The sequence below is a fragment of the Parus major genome, chromosome Z (genome assembly GCF_001522545.3).
Source record: "Parus major isolate Abel chromosome Z, Parus_major1.1, whole genome shotgun sequence".
NCBI classification, from domain to species: Eukaryota; Metazoa; Chordata; class Aves; order Passeriformes; family Paridae; genus Parus; species Parus major.
The window spans coordinates 63008309-63033172 of NC_031799.1; the positions used below are offsets into that span (position 1 = coordinate 63008309).

Sequence of the window (24864 nt, forward strand, 5' to 3'; positions counted from 1 at the left end):
CACGAAAGAGATCTGACTCTTGTTAAGCAGAAGAAGCAATCATTTCAGGACAGTGTACTTCAACACAAAAGAAATAAAGTGGTTACTGAAGCACTGACTTCGATTTATGAGGCAAACAAATCTGGTAACAAAGATACATCAAAACCTATAAGAACTTTGAAATGATCCCCTAAAATAACATTGTACTTACTAAACAGATTTTGCAAACTCCTGTCATGGGGTTTGCCCAGGTTCCTCAGAGAACAGGGTGTGTTGCTGTGTATTTAGGCCTTCATTGTTTATAAGTTAGCTTGTCATTTTTCTCTCTCTTCTCAAAAGTCAAACACAGAAAGAGACGAGGGTTGGTGTAAACACAAGGCCTCTTTATTTTGTTTCAACGGTACATGACTTCCTATTTAGCATGACCAAAACCAAGCAGAACAGTGGTAATCGCATATACCATTTCTCCTAATACATTGTTCTTCCATGAAACTGCACAAGTACAAAAGGAAGGATAAATTCAACAACATCAACTCCAGTTAGGCATTTTCACATGAACCAGAGCTTATGCACAACAGGTGACAAGCCGACAAATCAGCATCAGAAAAACTTACTCCAGCAAGATGTGAACTCTCTCTTGGGGAAGGAAAATTTGTCATGAAGCAAGGGGCACAAATATCCTCAGGTAAGTAGCACATGCTAATGCTTTCTGAAAGCTTTATCAGTAGAAGTTGTTAGAGGAGAAAACAACTCAGCTCCAAAGCCACAAGGCCAGACAGAATGCAGTTTACAGCCTTCAGTTGCCACCAAAACTGCCTCACAGTTTATGTCTTAGCATTGACTGAGTTCAATTCTTACAAGTTGACTCAAGTCATTAAGCTAAATCTTTGAGCCTAAGAGCTGTGCAAACATAACAACATCTACCTGGTAAGACAAATATTTCGTGTTGAAGCATTAGGCAGGCTGGCTTAAGATTGCCCTTTATCCTTATCCTTCTCCCAGCTCCACTCCTTTAGCATAGTTATTTTCAAACTAAGACTAAGTCTGTGAGAAACCACAAACCAATGCCAGAATTAAAGCTAATACACACTTTTGAGTCATGACAGGGTAAAGTGAGGGTCTAGGCATTCAGAAGTGACTGCCTCTGCAGAAGCCACAAGGGACATTTTGGTTGGAGCACACTGATTCTGGGCATTTTCTAAGAAAGAATTTACATTGAAGTTTCCAGGAAACTGCCTCCCAAAAACACTTCTCAACCCTTCCACAGAAACTAACAGTTCTTTTAACTTTAAAAAACAGATTGTTATTAATGTTGATGATGCCCTTTTGGCTTCCCAAGAATGGTATTTGTTGATTTTGTGGTTACCCTTTTGCATACCATACGGATGTCATTGACTGGTTTCTCTGTTGAGAGAAGCACGAGTTGTTGCACATGTAGTGCAAGGGCTTAAAAACCCCACAGCTTTAAGCCAAAGTATTTAGAAGTTCAGTACTAGATATATGATTGTGTAATTTAAAATGTGCTGTGGTCTCAGCAATGAGCTTAATTTCTAAACAATCTGATATTTAAAAGAGTTTGTATTCAGTCACTTCAGTCACACCAGACTCTGTCCTGTGCTGGGCTCAGTTATCACTGCATGACCGGACACATGACAGGGAATGATGTCTGGGGCATGCAGGAGCAGAAATTCTCCACTGGGACCAGACTAAGTCAGCCTCTGCTCTGGCCAGTGCTAAAGTGTTTCACAGGACAGGTGTCGATAAAAAATAATATGCCCCTATATGATGTTTCTTCTGCAGCTGTTACAGGTACTTTTGATTTAAATCTTGGAGCAGAGGTCTAGAAGTTATCAAGAGTTACATAATTATGCCATCAGCAGGTATTTGGGCTTGTATTATTAAGCATGTAAGCAATTGCTTTCGAAACCTGGTCAGGTTTTGGACCTCAATGACTTTTAGAAGGAATGACATCCATGATCTAATAGAATATTACCTGAGAATGTATCTTTTTTTCTGAGCATTTCAGACCTAAAATTTCACAGACATGTCATCTTCTTTTTATGAGTTCCTCTGATCTATCTCCCTTCTACTTTGCAGTATTTTGTATTCTGCTACCCGTCTTTTGAAATGTCTTCTACAATTCATTTTTTCCCTGTCCTTGGGAAGGGTGCTATGCAGGGCCAGGAGCTGGACATGATGATCCCTGAGGATCCCTTCCAACTCAGCTTACTCTGTGACTCTAAACTATAATTTTACAGGTGAGTTTACTCCTAACACATACCGGGCTGCATGGTTTATTCATGAAAATCCAGAGCTTTAAAAGATGTCCACCTTATCATCTGTTATTGATTGTTCCTTGGAAAGGCTAAAAATAATATTTTTAAACAGATTGTTTGACTAATGACATTAGTACCTTTTCCTTTTAAAACCAGGATATTCTTTGAAAGAACTTGAGGTTTTTTGTTTTTCAAGACTTAAGCATCATTTTTAATTTAATAATCAAGAATAACTGCATTCTCTTTTGCTCAATAAAACTGTAGATATTCAACAATAATACCTTTTGCTAACTTACATTGCATTATCTAATTATATTTTAAAAATTCTATTTATCTGCACTTATTTTTACTTTAAATGTTACTATTCATAAAACCATTATAATTTTTTCTATTCATGAGTGTATAATCAGGCCCAGACTTTTAGACAGGGTAATTTTCAAGTTCCCTTTTCTAAAAGAAAGCCAACTTACTGAAAATTTCAGTACAGTGAAAAAATACACATTTGTTTCCCCTACAAAACCTTAAGATTGCACAAAAATACAGCATAAATATAAACATTAGGCCAAGGCAACATTTTAAAGTGCAGAACTCCACTTGCCACACATGAATAATTCAAATAATGCTGCATAATGCATAGGCAATTCTTACTAGTATTTCAAAACCTAAAGTGACACAATGAGATCAACACATAACAGTAATTCAAATACATTCTATTTATAATAAATAAGTGCTCAACTGACCACAGAACACAGTAAGCATATTGTCCCAACAAGCAAGCTCTACACAAATACCCTTTTTTTTTCCTGTTCTCTGAATGGTGTGCTACCATTGAACATAAAGACATATTAAGAAAGAAAGATCTCGTCCACCATCTGGTAAGAGAACTTGTGGGGAGAGACATCTGGAATTGCATGTACATTTTTCCAGAGGTTTTATCTTAAATCAGTCAACTTATACTGTCACATGTGTCAATTTATACTGACTGAAAATTATTCCTTTATTTTCTTCCACATACTCATATCCCCTTAGTGTTCAGTTGTTTCATTTTAGGGTCTGGGGTTTTTTGGTGGGTTTTTTTTGGTGTTTTTTTTTTTTCTTCTTTGGAGGGGGTGGTGTTGGGGAAAAGGGAGGAAGGTAGAAGAAGGTTGTTTCAATTTGTATTCAGCTGCTAAGTTCTGTGATGGGATGAGGACAGAGGGGGAATAGCTGAAGTTCTAGCCTCCATTAGCATTTTGGCTTGAGGCAATAGTGCTGTTCTAAATTCCCAGTCATTCTCCTCTATTGAACCTTAGTTCAGTTTTCAGGGTGGTTTTGGTATACAAGAATTAAGCTTGTTTTGGAGGAAACTACACTGGAGGCTCAGCTGCCTTCCAAATATACTCCAGTCTCTAAAAGAGACTCTAAGAACCTGAGCCCATTACTTGGCCTGCTCCAAAGTGCATATGCAGTAGGGGCATATGCAGTAGGGGCAGAATATATGTAGTCTTGAGCTTCTTATAGTGTAGATGTGTAAGTCTCAGCAGTAACTGCTTTCATCCACCCCCACCAAAACAAACATCTTGGCAATCTACAGGCACAGAGTCTCAAGGACCATAACTTCACAGTGGGATCTTTAGTGTTCCTTAGTGAGTCATTTTCCCTAAATTACTTCAGAGAATTCTGACTACTACGTTCTTTGTCTGACCTGAAACCTTAAATTTTTCTGTGCATGAGCCATCTTCTACTGAACAAGCTTTTGCCTCAAATGACCCCACCGAACTTTTCTTGCAGCACATTTTTTCTCCATTCAGTTCTACTTTACAAGTTGCTGTCAAAAGAACCTCAGTTTATTTGTTATATGAATTCCTCCACTGGCCTCTTCAAACATCAGATTCAGACTCTTTTATCCCTAAACACCTCAGAATTCAATGTAATGCTATCCATTTTGGGCCTCGCTCCTCCTGGTCTTGAGCATTGCAGAGTGCTGGAGGAAGCCCATGGCACTACCTGCAGGCAGAAATTCCTCCCCTAGCTGAGGTTCTTAAAAAAGATGATTTTCCATTGCTATGTCTGGGAAATGTCTGGATACTAGACATTAAAAAAGCTATAATCAAAAGGTGAGTTCCTACCTTATCCCCGAATTTTAACAAAACTGCTAATGACCCATTAAAAAAATACAGATACAAAGCTCACAGGCAGCAATATTCATAGAGAGTGCCTTTGTAACTGGGCCAGCAGTGTAGTCCTGAACTTGTTAAAAGTTTTAGTGTGTTCTCGTATTGCAAATAAGCAACCTGTCCACCCCCAAAAGAATTTTAAGAAGAAATGTTGAATCCCTTTCTTAAAAACACCACAAAATAATGGGAAAACAATTAAGTCAGAGACAGTTAAGACTACCACTAAAATAAAAGCATTGATTTAATTCATAGCTCTGGAGGCAAAGAAGTAGGGCACTAGCATACATTGTACACAAGTCTGTGTGATCTTTCTCCACCACAGGAAGGCCAAAGCTGAAAACCATGTAATTCCCTAAAAATAGTTTCAAACAGTAACTGGGAGGATTAAAACATGTGTCTCACAGTTCTTTGGTTTTGAAATGTGAAATTTGGTCAATTAAATTCATGTCAAAATTCATGAGAAAAAATGTCCCTGAATCAGGAAACCAAGTTAAAGAGCTGAATGGTTGTTATTTGCTGAACAAGTGTGCTACTGTGTAGGTGATTGGGACACATGAAAAACATAATGGTTGAGAAAACACCCTGATGGAATGTGTAAATCTTAATCCTTAGATCTTGACTCCTAAAGCCTTAGAAGTCTTTGGACATAATGGGTAGGAAGGCTGTACCTCGGCAAGCAGCGGCACAGTGCAGCAGCCTGGAAGATACCTGAGCGAACTCTCAGCGAGCGGCTGCGTCCAGGCGATGTCTGCAAGACACCTGCTGGTTATTCCCTGCTGTTTGGTACGGCCCCTCAGCTTCAGCAAAAAAACCACAATGAACAGACTGTACTGCTGTAGGTGCCCAAATTAGCTGTTATGTTTTCCTTGACTCTGTGCTGTCTCATGTAAGCATAATCATAACAATACATAAGCTCTGAAAATCAGCTTTTAAAATCAGAACATTATGAGTGGCGTTGGGTTATTATGAGCACTCTCTCTGAAGTAGACATGAAGTGAAACTTTGGTGCAGTGACCTCCCTTGTTTTGTGAACAGAGGTAAGTCCTATATCCCCAGGCAGTGAGATAAAAGTGCGAAAAAAGGCTTAGTGAAATCAAAGAAGTTTGAAGCAGGCCTTAAAACCATGTTTACAGTATCTAAATACAATATTGGTCTCTAATGACCCTGAAATTAAAGCTTACATTCTTTGTGTTGCAAAAACATAATAGAGAAACAAGAAGAAATCCCCTCATCAAACAAATCTTACTAAAAAATAAAAAAATAATAAAAATAAAAAATAAAAAGAAGGAGGGAAATATGCCTTTTTAGGAAAGAAAGTCACTCAGATTTCCAAAAAAAAAGGGCATATTTTTAAACTGGAATCCTGTAATTGAACAGGGCTGGATTTATGGCTGCCACATTGAAAAATGCAAAGAGCACAGTAAAGCTAAGCTGCTTTTTTCAGTGTTGATTTTCACCTCAAGTCAAAGGTGGTAATGGCCAGAAAGAGACCTTTTCTCTTGGAAATTTTTTTAAATGCACTCATTTCCCTTACAGAAAGAAGAAGGGACATCATATCATCCTGTCTGAACAGTCAGGAGCAAATGAGTTTGGGAAGATTCTGCAGGATGCTGAACTAGATGAAGCTTTCCGTCTAGTCCAGAAAACCCTCTTAATTTGTTTGCCATTGTGTAGCCTGCAGAGATATCTTAGTGCCTGCTTCTAATTTAACAGAAGTTTCATTTAGCCATCACTCAGATCAAGATAATTCAATGGAGTGTCTGGCTACAAGTGACAATTCTAAATTCTTTAATAAGGACCCTTATTTATTTATTTATAAACACACAATTCTTACTTAACTCCTCTTCAAAAATAATGTTTTAAATTAATTTTTTTTTAAAAGAGCTCCTAGGAAAAACTGAAAACTCCATTCCCCAAAATGACACTGATTTCTTCATACTTGATGATAATATTATGGAAATTGCATTCTTCCATGATATTTATTACCTGCAAAATCAATTTACAAGCAGTGGGGTATTTTTTTATTCCTATAGACAATGAACATCTCATCGTTCCACATAATGCCTCCTATACTATTATTAAACACAGCAGCAGGTGTCCTCTTTAAATAAATTATTTATCAGATCCCCTATCAATGCACAAATGCTATTTTTTACAAAGAAATTTAAATAGCCATTTCCTCTAGAACTATTTTGGTAGTAATTTTGGTAAAGTAATTCTCGAAAGGTCTAACAAAATTTTCAATGCTTGCAAATTTTATAACATCATCCAAAAGTAAGGTGTCATTCCTTATGACCAGGCACTGTGTTTAATCAACCTTTTCCGAATCAGATGCAGAATGATCAGCAGAGTATTTTGCAAAAGTAAAATGGATTTATACAGAGCTTGAAAAAGGAACCACTTGCTTTCCAGCCACATACACTTCAGAAATATTCCGGTCATCGCCTGAAATAACATGGTCAAACAAGAGATTTACACATAAATACAAACACTGTTTTAATTAATGAAAATTATGCAGTCCACAAAAACAGTTTTAGAACATGTTATTTGTAGCAACCATTTCCTAGAACTAAGAAAGCCCATTTGGAGATAAATAGTCAGGGCTACCACAAAGACCAATAAATGTTTAACATCCCATGTTTTTTTTTTTTTAAATAAACATAGCATTCAACAGCTGCAATAGTGTCATGGATTTTCTGCACATTCAGTAGATCCAAACCCCAAAACGTTATGTATCTGTAGACAAAATTATTTGTTGCACAGTATCCGAACTGTCTGGGGAACCAGCCAGCAAGAAAGCTGGTGTGACCCAGACAGATCCTCAGAAAGGCAAAAGTCTCGTTAGAGCATGACACATCTGTGGCCAGAGTTGGCACCAGGCATCTCAACATCACAACACAGCAGCAGCACAGCCCTGGTCTGGACACTGCATTATTTGTATTATTTACAAATAATTATAAACCAGTTTTTATTTATTAATGCAAAATATTAATACCAATTATTAGAGACATTTTCATGTTCATATAAGAGTTGAATATATTTAATTACTGCAAAGAAATATATATTTACTTATATAAAAATAAGTTTATTATTAACCCCCACATTAATTTAGACAACATTTGATGTAGAAAATGAGAATTCAGCTTGAATTGAAAATCAGAACATACCTAGATACAGGAACTTCTGGAGAGTGTCCTATAAAAAATGGGAGAAAACAAATTCAGAATGCATTACCTGCAGTCCTGAATCATAATCATTTGGAACTTGAAAGAACCGATAAAAACAGTTCTCCTAAATATTCCCAGTAACACTGATATCAAAACTTAACATACATAATGTACTTTTTGAAAATTAGGCAAAACTTAAATGTTTGTCAAGTGCTAAAGAACAATAATTTAGCTTAAAAGGTTTCAATTTAAACTTAAAAATAATAATTTTTATAGAACTGGAATTGTTTCCAGGCAGTCTGGCCACATCCATAAATTCAAGTAACTGCTCTTAATTGTCTTATTTAGTCAGAGAAGGTTTTTGAATGAGAAGTTATTTCCATACCATAAGACCAACACTGCTTTAATGTTAACATAAAAACTGTGCTTTTAACTCAAATTAGCCATCTTGAGTGCTTGTCTCATTTTGTAACAGCAATGTAGAAAAGGCAACCTAACCTTTCTCTGAGAACAGGTTGCCATTTTTCAGTCTGAACTCTAAGCATTGACTAAAATTAAATTGCTTTTTCTTGTCTGCCATTTGTCACTGCAAATAGATAACTGTAACTGTTATCTTGGGCTAATAAAACATTCATTAGAAATATTACATGCATTTTTCTCATGGTGTTATGGCAGTCACTGGGATAAGCAAGGTTCTGAAGAAAAAAACAAATATGGAAATATTTGAAATACATGAAATATGTCTAGGCTGAAGCACAGAGAGCACTGTTGTTGTACACCCAATTCTTGTCACCAGAATCAAGAGACGTTTTCTGTCTGTATCATGGACCTTCCCCACATCATTCCCCCATTTTTTTTTTTTTTTATCATGAATCCTGTTCTGATTACCTCAAAATCATCAGCAGAGAATAAGTCAAAAGGGCTATCTGAAGCCTTCGTGTTGATTAGCAGTGCATCAAATTCTTTCCCCACCTCAAAGTTTCCAATCACATCATCTAATCCTAGAGCTGAGGAAGAAAACAAGTTCATAAACATGTCTTTAGGACCAGCCTCCTTCTACCATTTAGAAGTACCTGGCAACTTACTTGAAATATTCATAAGACAAACAAATGATTATGAGGGAAAACCCAAAACCAAATTGAATAGTGAGTATGTTATCACCTGAGCTCTTCAGAGACTTAAGAAACAATAGTTATATTGCAAAAACATTCTAACTCCAAATGAAGCAATGAAATTAAGTCAGAGAAACAGTAAAGCATATTATAGCACTCACCTTGCTAAGGCAGTATTAGACTGCATTTTTAAAAAAAGTTTAAGCGATTTTGAAAGGTTGTATAAGCCTATTTCAATAGTAATATATAGTAATATGATAATGAAAGAGGTGTCCAGTGAGTAATTGCAATTAGCAGGAACAAAGAACAATATGGTGTGGAAAAATAATTATAGCCAGTCTGAAGGTCTCATACCCATCTGTAAGGCTTGGTTGGCTTGTGGTCTATTATTTAGCTTTATTTTTTCAAAATTTCATTACATCTATAAGTTCTCAGGTCCACATGCCCTGAAAACCTAAAAAATTCATCTTGGTGCTTGCTACATATTATGGTGCTAGCAAGTGCTTAGAATACATAAAGAGAAGCCTTTGTGCCTCTTTAGAAATAAATTAGAAGTTGTAGAAAGTATCTGTGAATAAAATTAATTTTTCCAGTACTCTGAAATTCAATTATCAAAGAACATATCTGCAAATATTTTGTTCATTTGTTTTCAGATTGATCTAATAAAGGAACTTCAGTCTTCATTGAAATTTGTGAGTGACAAGAATATCACAATATATTAAAGACATTTAAACTCCCACAAATTATGAAATATTTTGATTACCTACTAGTTTCAACTAAAATGATCTCATGTTCCTTCAGGTTTATGAGCAGAATGCAATTTTTAGACTAAACACAAGAGGGTGACATGTGCTTAGAAGTCTTAACAAAGCAAATTATTCCCACAAAATAATCACGCATTTAAATTTCTGCTACTGAAATTCTCCCTTTCAGTATCCAGGCTACTGAAAGCTTGTAGAAGTAATTTATATTCTACCCTTAAAAGTGATTCAGTAAGGAAAAAACAGCTTAAAATCAATATACAAAATTAACACTTTACTAAGAAAAACCTAATATAGAAAAAGCACAAGAGAAGCTGGGAAGGGAAACCACATAAGAGTTTGGGATTTTTATAAGTCTTCCTTTCTGTGTCTCAGTTTATTCTCACACTTTGTGGAACAGTATATATTGCAGGAAAAAGAACACTTTGTGTTCCCTACTCATCTTCTGTCTTCTCTATTTCCCCCATTACACTCTCCAGGAATTCAAACACAGTCCTTAGAAGACCTGTTTGATGACATTTTCACTACATCTTTTAAGCTTCCATTAATAATTCCCAATGGAGCTTTTTGACACCTACAGACATGTTACACTGTGAAGATTTGGGACCAGTGCTTAAGAAGGCAGTGAGCTCATTTCTGCTAACTGAAACAATAGATTTCCACTTACGTGTGGATTTCCTCTCTGCTAAATCATACCAGCTCCACTAAAACTTTTTTAATGGAATCTATTTTTATGTGCACACTGATCATAACAAAAATAGTTCTCCAAAACTGGATAACACATACACTATATGACTGTATTCTGCAGATGCAACTGTGTTTTGGACAACCATGGTGAAAAGCCTGTTTACACTTTCTGCTTTTCCCTGAGTGAGGAGTGATTTGCATGATGTTTTGATTTGCAACAAACTGCCTCACTTACAGCTCAAAAAGCACAAGCAAAATTAGAAACCGATGACAAATAGAATGCATGATTTTACAGTAATTGCAGTTTTTCTTCTAGGTGATGGCTGCTGAGAAAACAAATTTCCAGCTGGTACATTAAATAGACAAGCACTTATAGCCTTATGACTAAGAAGACTGAGGATCTTTCCAAAGCAAATGTACAACCCTGGAAAGCCATTAAGATTTTGTTATTAAACTCTCAGCATTAATAGAGTACACTTCTCTGAAAAGCCTAGTATGGGTATGAGAAACTGAAGGATTATCTCTGCCCACCAGTTAGATCCCACTCTGGCACCAGAAAATCTGTGATTCTCCCATGAAGACAGGGAGACATATAATCAAAAAGAGTTGTAGCCCTCTGTATGCACACCAAATAATCTTCTGCTTACCTTGGCTTCCTCCCAGAGTGGCCAGCTGAAAAGCTTCTTCAAGAGTTAGACCTGTTTCATTCACTTTATTGATCTGAAGGCTATTAGATGCCATCATTGTTTTCCTTATAGCATCAAGCATAGAAGCTGAATATCCACCAGCAACATCTAGAAGGGATCAGACTCTTAGAAACAAGCTTTGGGTATAATTCTCTATGTTAAATTTCTATAAGCTTTAATTCAAACTTATGAAAGACATATGTGGTAAATCCAACAAGTTCTATTGCTAAGCAATGTCTCCAGAGGCATAATTCCCAATAAAGGTGCTGTCACACAGCACCTCTGTGAATAGAACACAACACAAAAGCAGAAGCCTAAAAAGTTATTCTTTAAGCCCTTTTTAAGCTCACAACAGCAAAACTCTTCATTAATTTCTTGTTTTCTTTTATAACAGTTTTGGACCAACCCTAGATTTCAATCATCTAGACCTCCTTAATGCAGTGGAGAAAACAAATGAGGACCAAAAGTTGGAGACGTGCTGATTTTTAAATGTTAAAAGGCGAATGTTTTTGTATCTCCTAATGGTTTCCAGAATAAACCATTTTCACAGCAAACTACTAACCTGTGCCAAGACCAAGCTTCACATTGTGTTCGAGAACCTTTCGCACATTTAAGACACCACTGCGCAACCTAGATTGGAAGAAGAAATGTGTTCTGTGTGGTACATGCAGAAAAAGTTCATGAAAAGCAGGGCTGTAGAATCATTGTATGACAAAGACAAAATTTGGTTTATTATTTATTCTGGCTGGATACATGCAGTATCTCATGTCTGCTCAATAGAAAGAAGACTTTATAGTCTATTCCCTCAAAACATTAGCACACCTCAGGGGGAAGGGAGATGCCTTGAATCTACTACTGACAGAACAGTCAAAAGAAACAAATTTTTAGAAAATAAATATGTATATATATGGTTACAGATGCAATAACTAAACTGAAATCCACAATCAGTCCAGAGCACGCTGTGCAGAAGTGGATGATGAATGGTCATCTTCAATCCAATACAATTTATGATGTAATGAGGTATCATATAAATAGCTTTGCAGTGGTAGTATTGACTCAGGGTACTACACAAACAACAGCTTTATTTAGTTATACACCACTCCTATTTTCTTTTTTTTTTTAACTTACGAAAAGTTAGAATTGGGGCAATGTGAAATTGCAGCTCCACGAAGACTAAAAAGTTTCAGCTCTTCTTCAGAAAGATGACAGGCATGAGCCATCACTGTCTAAAGAAAATGAGAATCACCAATTTACTCAGTATTTCATTTACTTCCGCAGCTGTGAGGTTTGTTGCATGGCTTTAAATAGCCAAAGAGAACATGTTACCATCTAGTGAAATTAATGCACTTCTTGAATTAAGCTCTTAAACTTACAAGGAAAAAAATGATTAGTTTGTCAGTGTGCCTGACTTATCATTCCTTCAGCTTTTTTTCATTTTTAAAATATAAGGTGCCTGTTCTTGCAGTGATTTGCAGTGACCAAAGACAAAAGCGAGAACTTCCCAATTGTCCCAGTGCCATAGCAAGCTTACAATTTATATTTTGTAGCTAACACAGAAATTAAGTACTGGATCTAGGAATAATCAGATAAAATGGAACATGTATGTAATGTTTCCCATTGGGTCTCTAAAGGTTTGCACCAGGGAGAGAGAAAGAGATGAAATATTCTTTAAGTAAAATAATCTAATTTTTTATGCAACTGATAAACTACATTTATTTCTTATCCTACATAACTGACATTAAAAATAAGTTCACAAGAAAAACATAAAAGTATAGGATAGGATAATTTAATAGTGCATAAACCAATTATTCCCATACAAATCTAATTGGCATTACCTCATATGCCAAATGCCCACTGAAAGAGAAGATCAAGAGTTCTGTTAGATCTAGCAATCTGCACATAAAATTGAGTATTGCACAGAGACTGCTTCCACTGAGCATCTCCTAATAACATTGTGCCTCTCCCATCTCTACTCGTCAAGTTCAATGTAGCTGAAAACTCAAGGAGAATAGCCACATCTTCAGATAAGGACCTACATATGGTAGCTACTGAAGCATATCACTGCCAATCTGTACTGTTTTTAAAAAGAAACATTTCAGCAACAGCTCAAAAAAACCACTGCTTTTAAAACACTTAAAAAAAATTGATTTGGTGTCTTAGTTTGAGTGGATGGGGAGACAATATCTGAGGTTCTACTGCTATGCTTGTGTTTAATAGAATGTTTTCCAAATACTCAGGAGCCTGACTCCAGCAGGCACCTGTAATCATGACTTTTCATTACCATTTTCACTTGTGTGCATACAAGTCACAGAATTAAGACCAGTGCTTTTGCAGCACAAATACATTCTTTAGAACACTCACTCAAAACATCAAATCAGTATGCAAAAGACCATGTGAGGAAAAAAAGGTTAATACTGTGTACATACTTCTCTAGTCTGTATTGATTTCTCAAGCAAAAATCAGAATAAACAAGTTATTTACTGGGGTACGACTTCAAACACGGAAATGGGAGTGCAAGAGCTAATTCCCCGGCAGTTTCCAGCTTCTCCTAGTGCATCTGAAAATTCTCTCCCATATTTTTTAATGAACTTGACTGATGTCTAAGTACTCTGACTGCAGTTGGTTTGTTCATATTCACTTTTGCATGGGCAGTCCACTATCTAGTTAGGTGTGCCCTGGCTCTCCAACCTGTGATGACAGTGGGCAGGTATATCACATTTATCTCAACAGCATAAAGCTGTACTGAATTTCAATTCTTCAGGCTATTATGCCTCTCAAAGACTGGTAAAATGAGATGAGAGTGCTTTTGGATAGTCAGAGCGATAAAGTGCACCTGTCTGCAAGCCAGGTTGATAATCAGAATTAAGCAATTCTGGGCTGCTTCTCCATAGGAAGAAAATTAATTTGGTTCTAATGTAACACCACAGAAGAAATCCTCAGGCAAGCCATTGTGCAAAAACTGGATAGTATCCTTGCAATATAAGGATAACTAGATACTGTCCAAGAATTACCAATTCATACAAAACCAACTTTACCTAGCTTCCTTCTAATCCCACTGCACTAATTCTTTTTGGAGCCTTTGGAAAATTAATCAGGAAGCATAAAAATATGTTTATTTTTCACCCCCTCTAAAATACTTACTAACAGTGTGGGCTTGTTTAAGATCCAACACTTCAACAGAGAACATAAAACAAATTTACTGTTTCCCAGACGTCACAGACCTTGACAGAACAATACAGATTTTTCAGGTAAGTACAGAAAACCATCATATTTTCTACACGGATTAATGCAAGTTATGTTGGGGAAGTTTTTAATGTGGCTACCTTGCTGGTTAGCAGCTTGTTTTTATCATACAGTTCAGTGTAATTCTGGTAGGCAGGAAACATGTTCTCCACAAGTTTGACTTCCTCTTCATTCTCACTTATGTGGCTCTGCAACAAGAAAATGCATAGAGTCCTTTAAACAGCATTGAACCTGACACTACAATCTGAGCAATCTCCTGATGTTAAACATACATTCAGAAAAAACAGTGTTTGTAAAGCCTACAGTTAGATCTAGTCCTTGCATTTCTTTTTTCCTCAGACCCAAAGAAGTTTTCACAGCATCTAAAGAAGTATCTCCATTTGTTCTTTTACAAGTGATATGAGATGGTACATGAGTCCATCCCAGTAGTGTGGCAACACAATGGCCCCACTTCCAGTTTTTGGAAGATGTTAAAACAATAGATAAAATAACACACAATGTGATTGTGAGGTAAAAGAGAGAACAAGCCTACAACAGAGTGGATGCTGAGATCAGGGCAGCAGATGTTTATCTCCTCCCAAAGGCATCTTTAGATGGTCAGCATGCTGTCTGTCCGTGCCATTTAAATGGCACACAGAGCTCTCGGAGCTTACCTGCACACGGAGATCGTGGGTTTGTGCTAAATCCCCAAGGGCATTCAGCAAGTCCTCTGTGCAGGAGGGGCCAAAGCGGGGGGTTATTATAGGCTGTACTCTGGGATACTGAAAACAATAGAAGATGGAGTTTGTATTCTACATATGTATTTCAGAAACCATAAGTAAGACTAGCAGTTACATGGCAATTACATTTTGTCTTCATTGCTTGCTGCTTACTGCATCCTTGCCAACTCAAATTTAGCTGTACAGTAATTTCCTTGCTCTCATTAGACATTTCATTGCAGAAACAGAGAATGAAAGTGTGGGTTTCTTACAACAATTATAATGAACTTTATTAAAGAGTTTGTTTTCATTAGAACTGTCATCAAGTCATTGAAATTTTACTAGTCTTCAGCAGCACTGGATTCTTTCTCATATTTGCTTACAGCCTACATGGATGATTAGAAATAAATCAGTTGAACGACCAGATATTTTCCAGTCCCACTTCTGTGACCATTGAAGATATAATGATGCAAAACTGCAAGTTTCTGTAAAACCAAAGCCATTTTCTTGTTCAATCTTCTCTACTTATAACAGCAACAAAGCCCTGAACTCCCTAGACAGAAGGAATAGTGGTATAACCAGATATGATATAGAGTAGGAAACAGTGGGGAAGACACCAAGAACTACAGGGGTTTACACCTCACATCTCTAGATTAAAATTTTCCTAAGGAAGTTGTCAACAGGATTACAGTTCTGTCACCAGTCAGAGGCAAGAGTTTTGCACAAGCCAGTAATGATAACTTGGACTCCAGTTCCTTGTATTATGTCCCAGAAAAAAAAGGAGCTTGGGTCTTTGCAAATTAGCCAACTTACTCTAGTAAGAGTTTGGGCATCACTCTAGTGATACATACCATTTAGGCATTAAAATCCAGGCAACTGCTCCTGAATATTTTGAGACGGGATGTCAGAAGAAGCCATTGAAAACTAAAGGCTGATAAGAAAAGTACTACTGTGTATAATACTGGAGTGTAAACTTCTGTCTTTACCACAGAAGAGTAAGCATGATTTTCTTTAGAAACACACCATAAGGCATGCACTGACCTAAAACATTGATTTTATAGTGGATTTGTAACTTTACTTACTTAAAAAAGCAATGATTTCTGCTGGTGAGGATTCCTTCAATTAGTCTGTCTACTTACATTCCACAGAGTGATGAACCGATTTCCACCTTTCTTAAACTAGAGATTGTCCTCTCCAGGAATCCAGGTATTTCAAACTCGATAGAGAAATGCACAAGACATTGCTCTGCTCTGAGCACAGAAAACTGATTTTATGCTATTACAAGTGTACATTTCTCAACATGACTAGCAGAACATTTTTCAGAATGGTATCTGTCTACTACACAGAAACATATATATTTATTGATCTTTCACTAAGACAACAGATTTGGATAGCAGGATTATTTATTTCATGTGTTCACACAGCATCTTCTGAATACAGAAGTGAATTCAAAAAAGAGCACTACTTACTTTCTTTTCTAGTAGTTCTTTAACAAACCTGAAAAAGGGTAGAAATAAAGTTGCTATAAATCTGTCCTCTATGTTATAGATTATGAAAAATACAAAAAATATATACTTGGACACCCTGTTAAACATTTCAGACAGATCAATTTTTTTACAGAACCTTGAGCCAGATTTTCAGATGAAATAAAAAGAGGGAACACAATGAAGTCAGGATAATGACACCAAATTATGCTAGTTTTGAATTTGACTCTGAACATGCAGACTAATGAAAGTTTTTTCATCTAAATACTTAGCATTAGACAAGCAGTAATTATTCTGAGTTCTCCCTGAAAACCAAACACATGCTACATTGAATGAATTGAAAACAAAATTACAACCTACAGCTGCAATATTGAAGAAAGAAAAAACAAGCCAAACTTTGTCTGTCCATGAATTCAAACTGCAGTGTTTAAACCTTTTCAAATCCAAATATTAGAAGATGCAGCAATATTTTATATCTTACATTAGGGTGCATATGTCCTCATTCACTTAAAGAACCCTTGATTTTTTGGAAATGCTTATATTAGTGTTAGCATACAGATGATATACCTTCCAGAAAATAAAGATTTACTTTGTTAAATAAAATGCTACCTCAGACCTCTACAAAAAACCGCAAGCAGACACTTGCTAGATGCAGATCGATGCAGATCGCCAAAGTAAACTTCCTCCTACTTTGAAAGGAGAAAATTCTTTGAAAGCGCATTTGTTCAGTGTATGTAAGAGACCTCCGAAAGACAGTTTGAAATGCTTTCTGGACAGGACCTCTTGTGCTGGTTTCCCATTAATTTATAAGAGGAGGAGTAAGGAGAAAAAGAAACCACCCATGGAAATTATTTCCCTTAGAGATGCTAAGAGCTTCCTCTGTGCCTCGAAAAATCCAGTATCTGGCTAGCTCTGAGAATTGACAACCTATTAAACCATTTAGAAGCATTCCACCTCTGTGAATTCCACATTTTAAAAACAGACAAGCCCAGGAACTCTGTCTCTTGCCTCCAGCCTTGGAAGGTAAGTGAGCTCTGGTTTGGCCGGCCATGCTCCACCGCAGCCTGCGCGGCCTGGCGGGGCCGGGCCTCAGCACCGGCAGGGCGGGAACAGGAGACCGCGGGGCCCCGGCCAAAACTGGGCCAGTTCGCAGCTGCTAACATCTTGCTCACACAGCCCTCTCCCCGTCATCGGCCTCGCCGAGCTGGGTCCATTGAGCCCCAGGAGCGGCCGCAGGCCGGGGCAGGCTCCCTTCCCTGCAGCGTCCCCACAGCGAGTGCCAGGCAGAGGGAGGGGCCCAGCGCAGCCTGAAATCCGTCACCGTCACTGCTGCGGCCGCTGCCCATGACCATCTGCAGGTCTGGACAAGATATTAACCCTTTCACAGATGAGACCTGCAGACCTTAATCCTCTCCAGGGAGAGAAAAGAACAGAGTGACGACACGTAGAAAACAATATGAAGACACCAAGGTCAGTAAAGAAGGAGTCAAGTCCCAGATGGAAGGAGAATGAGGAGATTGCCTAGTATGGAGGCTGAAAGTTCTTTTGGTAAGGCCACAGAGATGGATTATGATACAGTAAAATATTCCCTTTAATTCATGAGAACGTATGGGGGGATGGAGTGTTCAAACTGTAGATGTGAGCAGATGCATCCATGATGAAACAAAGTGGAGGCTGAGGAGTTTTGATCCCATGACAAACTTGAACAGAGAGAGATGAGAGTGATGAAGATCCCTTGCCCCCACAGAGAGAAGAAGAAGACCTCTCTTCCCAGAGATAAAGATGATTGTAAAGATAGATGAAGAGAACCTTTGCTTTTGAACAGCTCACCCTTACAAGAGTAATAGTTGACATGGCCCATGAACTCAGCTGTGGGAAGGGTGTGAAAATGGGAGGAGCTTCACAATTGCAGATTTTTTTCGTGGGCAGCTGCTATATCGTGGAACTGAAGGGCCACAAAAGAGCTGTTTCTTGTGGAGAATTCTCCATGGCATGGCAGGAGAAAACTCCTCTCCCTACAAGAACTGATGAAAGACTATTGTAGAAGTAGTAACTGATTTAAAACAAGACAGATCTTGTCCCTATGTTGCCAGTTGGGGAAGAAAAAGAAGGCGGGCACAGGGAGGGAAAGTGTTCTGATGGTTTTTATTCTGATTCTTCTTATTCTTTTAGTTCTGTTAATAAAGGTTTTTTTTCATAGCTTTTTCATAACTTTTTTAAAGTTTTGAACCTGTTTTGCCCTCCTCCTAATTCATATATCACAGATGGAAATGAGTAATTCTAGTAGGTGTACTGGCAATTTTAGCCAGCACCAAACCCACCAGATTATTTGATGCATTGGCCGGGAAACTCAAATTGGCAAATCTAAACCACTACATCTGTGAATTTTTATGTCATAGTTCATAGTAAGAAAACTGTCATTTTGATCACATGTTGTATAAACTTTATCAAATGTCTTCAGAAGGAAAAGAAAATTTCGCTAGCGGCTACATTCACAGCCCTGTAGCTCATGCTAGATCACCAGATGGAAGTGAGAGACCCAGTTTTGACTTCTGCAATGCCCAAAGGAGTTTGAGCCCACCACTGTCTTTAACTTTGACATCCAAAATGCAAAGTGAATTAGCTATCATCTAATAGCTGTCTCTTCTCTTACTGATTAACCTGATATAATAAAATACTGGCTTGAACAGAAGCTCTAATAGAAAAATAATGCCCAGGTGACAACACAAAATTTCAATGTGGCTGTTTTCCTTCTTTCTCACTTTCTTTGAACAGTGTGAGCTGTTTTAAAACTGATGAAATGTGGTGAAATATGTTTTGCAAAAATACACATTGTTGGCTTATATACTTCTCTATGAGGAAAGAAGCTCAGCTTCAAATCACAGTCTTCTGTAGTAGAACCGACTTGAACAGAGGTTCTCACCTTTGCAGCTGACTATAACTAATAGTGCCATATATGGTACTCTAGACTTCAATTCCCTAACTTTTTAATTAAATCCTCTTTGATAAAGAATGGTAGATTCAGATCCTTGACAAATTTAAATTTAATATATGAAGAAATTGGAATTGTCTTATTTCCATGCATGCAATATAAATATTTCTGGATATTTACTCTAAATAACTTAAATGAGTGTAGTCCATTTTCAGACAGTGTGACATCACATTTCTTAGATTCTTAAAAAAGCAAACTAAAAAAGAAAAACCCAACTAACATGTTGCCCTCTTAATTAAACACCTCTTCATCATTCTGCAATTGTATTGCTGTATTGTGATTCAGATAAGTACTCCAGATCCATGCCAAGAAGCACACAGCTTTCTTCCCTAGACAGCTATGGAGTACTTGTGGCAACCTCTCACCCTAAGCTGAGAAACATTTCTTATTGCAGAACCAAAAAGGAATGAGTTGGAGGTACAAGATAGGGATTTAAAAGAAAGTTATTTAGACCCTTCTGAAGCTTTTAAAACTATCATAACTGGAAGTTCTGTTTCTTTCAGGCCCATATGGCAGGACTTGTGCCATATTATGGAAACTGGGGGTTTACACGGGGGAAAAAAATGCTGGAAGAGTGAAGGTAACTAATAGTAGATGTTTTAAAAATGTCTTTAAATATAAACACCATTAGAAATACATGACCATTTCTAACTTTCATTGTCATGCCTTTAGCATGGTTCGTAAAAACAAGGGAGCAACCTCACACAAGTGTGATAAGATGTTTATATCCCTCTTTAGGGTTTTCTCTTTCAGCATGACATTTGAAACATTTGTATAAGTAAATAAATAGTTTTTTATAAGTAAATAAATAAATAAGAAGAGCTGTATATCTGCTTAACTGTTTTCTGAGCATGGGTGTAAAATGTAAGAAAAACATATGACAGTAAGCTGCCATACTCCAGTCTTGGTTCTTCTCCACTACAAATATTGCATTCATTTGATTCTCCTTCATTCTCTTGGCTGCATGTTGGAGTAGTTTGACTGGTATAAATAAATAAAGCTTTAACCTAAATGGTGGAAGGAAATAGCTTAGAAGTTCATGGGTACAAAGGAACTGGCTACCACCTCACCATCATATATGGTCCCTTGACCTCCATACACAAAGTTGTGAGAAGGAAAAGAGGCAGCAGAAAACGCACATATCCTCTCAAACCCTGGATCTGTGGTTTCTCCCTCTCTTTGGAAAAGCCAGAGAGATGCTACTTGGGCTGTGCAGCAGCTGTATGTGCAGGAATTGCCAGGACCGCAGGGGATAGTACTTTTTTAAGAAAAAAATCATTTGCTAATAAATTCACATCTTTAAGCTCTTAGAGAGATTCACTTTTCAGATGTATGAAAAATCTTATTTTAAAAGGTTATGCCATCAATTTTATCATTTTACCTTTCTGTCTCTTGGACAGAGTCAGCAGTAATCTCTCTGTATTGTGGCACACTCTCATTCATGTCCATGCAGACTTTTCCAACAAATGCTCGTTGACCAAATTTATCTGTTGAGATATATTAGAATATAAATCTCAGAATCACTGGTTCTCAGAAACCATTACCAAAGCTTGAACTGAAATAAAAAAACAAAGTCCACCCCACCCACCCTCATTTAAGATGACCAGAATTTATGCTCTTGTCCTGTCTCTAAGCTAGGACTATTCATGTGACTTTTAAGTAAAAAAAGAAAAGAGGAAATAAGGAAACAAACACCACTTAAATAGGACATTTAACATTATGACCCAACTTTATAAATGAGAGCTAGATTATTGTAGTTTAACCACGACCAGAATTTTTAATGATAGACAGCTGTGACACAGTGGATGAGAAACACAAGCATCAAAGTACAGTAGCTGTAGTAGATGACTACCTGGAGATGAGAGAAGGCACAAAGATCTCAGCAAACCATCTCTCCTTAAGGAAAAGGAGCAAAATTGCTAACAGGTCCCCCACATGCCGTTAGAGGGAGAATTTTCTCAGAATTTTGCTGAGATTTACCCATGCTAGATGAATAAATCAGAACTCATATGTAAAACGTGTATGATATCCAATTCCAGGCTGTCAAATGTGTTTCTAAATCAGATCTCTTTGTCCACTTCTATTATTTGGGTTGTTTATTGTAAAAGTTTTTAAAATTTCCTACTAAATCAGAAAGACTAGGTAATTTTTGATGAAATCTGAGGTTCTTATTAAATTTCTTTTCTTTACGAGCTGTCTGAGCCTTGAGAAATCCTGCAAGAACTACAACATTTTCAAACAGCAGGCATTTGCAACTGTGAACAGAAGGGAAGGATAAGATTCTGATGCAGCTTCCACTTCTCTGATTTTTGAGGGTGTGTGAAGATTTTTGACATTGATTATCAGCTGAAACCTCAGAGTACCAGGAAATTAATGTACTCTCTGGGTCTCCTGTCATTCAGTTCTTTTAAACCTCAAATGACAAGAGGTTAGAAAGAGCAGAGAGCTGCAGCTGGAGAACAAGTCCGGCAGACCTAATTCAAGCTCAGCCAGCAGCAGATTTGGGAGTGAAGAGACGAGTTGCAACAGTACAATAGAGGTACCTAAATGAAAATGGGTAACAGGTGGGGTTTGGGGACACAGTGTGACAGGTACAATGAATAAAAAACAAATTAGGATAAAGACAGATTCCTGGCTAGTCTAAAACTCCTAAATATTGTTTCCTTCAACTAACATGATCCATACAGTATCCTTCAAAACTCACTGGTAGACTTACCTATAATTTCAGCAAGAATAAGAGAACTGTCTGTGTGAATTGTTGCAAAGTAGCAAGCTGTAGTCGTGCCATTCTTTAGAGTTCGTCTCTAAAAAAAGAAATCACTTTCAACTGTCTGGAAAAAAATCAGTAAAGCTGCCAAAATACAGAACAGGCAGTCTCATTTCAAACTACAAGAACATTTAGTTATTGTGAAATTTTGCAGTGAAGCAGGAAGGTAAAAATATAGTTTTTTAATTTCATAAAAGCTTTTTTAAGTCTGAGGGTTAATAAATAAAAAAATTCCTCACAGAATTTTTGCAATGGCTAAACCCATAAAAACCAGTCTATATTCTTTCCCCCAAACTAGAAATACTCCAACTTATATTTAGAAATACAACTAGTCATTTTTGTTATTTCCTAGTTATGAAAGGCTGTTCAATTTTCACTTCATAGGTGAAGGACTGTTTATCTAGTGTTAGCAAAGCAAGGCTTTTGGGGAAGATGATGGTTTTCTTTTAGCAACCTGATCTAGCTGGAAAAACAAGTCAGGTTTTCATGTATCAAAAACCTTTGTTGATCCCAAATACAAAATAACAAACTTAACTGTAAAAGTAAACTGAGCACAACTGCTCAAACTGTGAGCTAATTATTTACCTGATATACCATTTGAAAGGAAATGGAGGTTGACACCTCTTCATATTACTTTTGGGGAACATAATAATAAATTATAATAGGTATTTTAATTACGTTAATTCATTATGAAATGTGTAGCTTCTCCTGTCCTTAGGCCTGATGCAAACTATGTTATCCACTTATCCAACATACAGGCTTAAACTATATTTTGGTTCTGGCTGCCAAGTAATTTCAAATTTTTTTTTTTTTTTTTTTTTAATACTATAGAAGGTGAGACATCCAGCACAATGTTTGGGGGAGGGCTAGAGCTAACTATCTGATAAGCCAAGCTCTGTCTTTTCCTTACAATATTCAAATGAAAATCTCTAAGAGTTCCAAAAAAAGTCTCAAAAATAGCTATTTCATTACTGACACAAGTTACCTTGTCTTTCCTAGCTTTTAAAATTCATAATCCTCTACTTCTGAAATCCTAACAACATTGTTGAATTAAAAACATTCTGTTTCCAAATCATCAGCACAAAGAGGAGGTTCCAGTTAAAAGCAGGAAAATTTCACCTAAATTGTTTCTTTTGCTGAGTATAGAAAGTGTTGGAAACAGGATCTTGATTTGAAAAAATCCACTGTGTTTTCATTACAACTTCAAAAGCACAATGATACTTAGGAAAAAACATTGTCTCCATCTAAGTTTAGTCCTGATTCTAACAGGTGAAGGTTATTACTGGCCCCACCAAACACTGCAGAGTGACTGGTATTCTGTGTCTTCTGTAGGTGAAGACATTTTCCTGACCCTGTTCTCTTTGATTCACATTGGGAATGTGAATCAAACATTCTAAAATGAATGATCTAAGTTTCTAAAATGAATTTGATCTGAAATTCTAAAATCAACAAAAATAACTGTGGTGTTCAGGCTCCCACAGCTAACTTCCACCTCTCTCTGGCAGCTCTTTTCCAGATGATATTGTGACACACCTTCCAGGGTGAGGACTCTAGACATGCTGGTGTCACTCAACCTGTGCTGTAACTGTGTTGGGCACACAGTTTGAAGGTGAGGTCACCTCTATTTTTAAGCAGTTGAAGGCATATGTGCTTGTCACTAGAACTTATGACCAAGCTGCTCTTTCATGTTTTTACCATGGCAGATGGTACAAATTTCTTTTTAAATTTGTGTGGCAAAGAACAGTATAACTATTTATTTCTGATTTGTTATGCTATTATGTTGACAACAGATGCTGTCACTGTAATAGACAAATGCAAGGCAAATTATGCTGGCCAAATAATTTAATCTGCTGGAGATATTTCAGTCCGCATATTAAAGGATAAATTTCATTTATAGGACAGAACTAGTACTCTGCAATACGACCTAGCTGCTTGTTGTCCGTCCAGTGGATCATAAAGATTTTACAATGCGCAGAACCAGTCTAACTCAAACACAGTCTTTTCTTGTCCCACAGTACCATTGAGAGACTCCATAGAAAGCCCCTGCAGTGAAAGGCATTCCCATTATAAAGACCTCAGCAGCAGCAACGTCTTCCTTTACTAATTCAGAGCTCCCCAGACTTGTCTATGAAGTGTCTTCTCTTTCATGTGCTTTTGCAGATGGGGAGTTCATAATAGAGCATTTTTGTGCAGAAAAGGGAACATGCCCTAAATTTTATTTTATTTTTTACTATACTTGGTTATTGCTGCATGGAGCAGCACCTGCTGGCTGTACTAATTCTGAGAGTAGATTAAATGTTGGTCATTGTATTCAGAAAAGGTGATAAAGGGTTCATTGTTAACCTTGTGATTAAATGAGCTCTCTTGCCAGCAGCAACAGAACAAGACTGGAACTAATAACAGACAGTCTTGGCTAGCAATTAGGACAGTGGCTATCTTGGCTTTATCTGGTTTCCGTGACAGTAAAACATTCTCTACTCTTTCTGCTGACCTTCTGAAAACATACCTATATTACACAAAAATGAATGTCATCAAGTAGGTAAAGGTCATTTGCAGGACTTACAACAACTCTGGTGTACACTTCTTCTGCAAAACCACTGTCCTGGTATTTGGCTTCTGTTGGGAATGTGTAGGAAGTCAGCCACTGCAAAAGAGGCAGGTCTACTCTTGTACCAGTAAATGAATACTGAGGCGCGTGAATATGTGTATCAACCAATCCCGGCATGAAGAATTCACTAAGGAAAGAAAATAAAATTGTAATAATCCAAAATGTCTCAAAATTCTCCCTGGTAGTTAGCTTTGTTTTAGAGAGTGTACTTCAGTAAAATCCACCAGAATAAATGATGAGTACAAATT

The 24864-nt window shown here is 37.1% G+C and overlaps 1 protein-coding gene across 1 annotated transcript in view; it reads right to left on the bottom strand.

The window, feature by feature from the left end:
• Positions 1 to 341: 341 nt before the first annotated feature.
• The window catches only part of GDA (guanine deaminase), a 31401-nt gene continuing 6878 nt past the window's right edge, over positions 342 to 24864 (bottom strand). The window contains exons 3-14 of the mRNA XM_015615014.1: positions 24572 to 24743; positions 21958 to 22045; positions 20623 to 20728; positions 16235 to 16262; positions 14721 to 14828; positions 14148 to 14255; positions 11953 to 12050; positions 11387 to 11454; positions 10786 to 10932; positions 8467 to 8585; positions 7579 to 7606; positions 342 to 6856 (exon numbers count right to left, since the gene is read on the bottom strand). Coding sequence (XP_015470500.1) covers positions 6786 to 6856; positions 7579 to 7606; positions 8467 to 8585; positions 10786 to 10932; positions 11387 to 11454; positions 11953 to 12050; positions 14148 to 14255; positions 14721 to 14828; positions 16235 to 16262; positions 20623 to 20728; positions 21958 to 22045; positions 24572 to 24743 — 1141 coding nt within the window. The 3' untranslated portion in view covers positions 342 to 6785. The remainder of the gene's footprint in view (positions 6857 to 7578; positions 7607 to 8466; positions 8586 to 10785; positions 10933 to 11386; positions 11455 to 11952; positions 12051 to 14147; positions 14256 to 14720; positions 14829 to 16234; positions 16263 to 20622; positions 20729 to 21957; positions 22046 to 24571; positions 24744 to 24864) is intronic.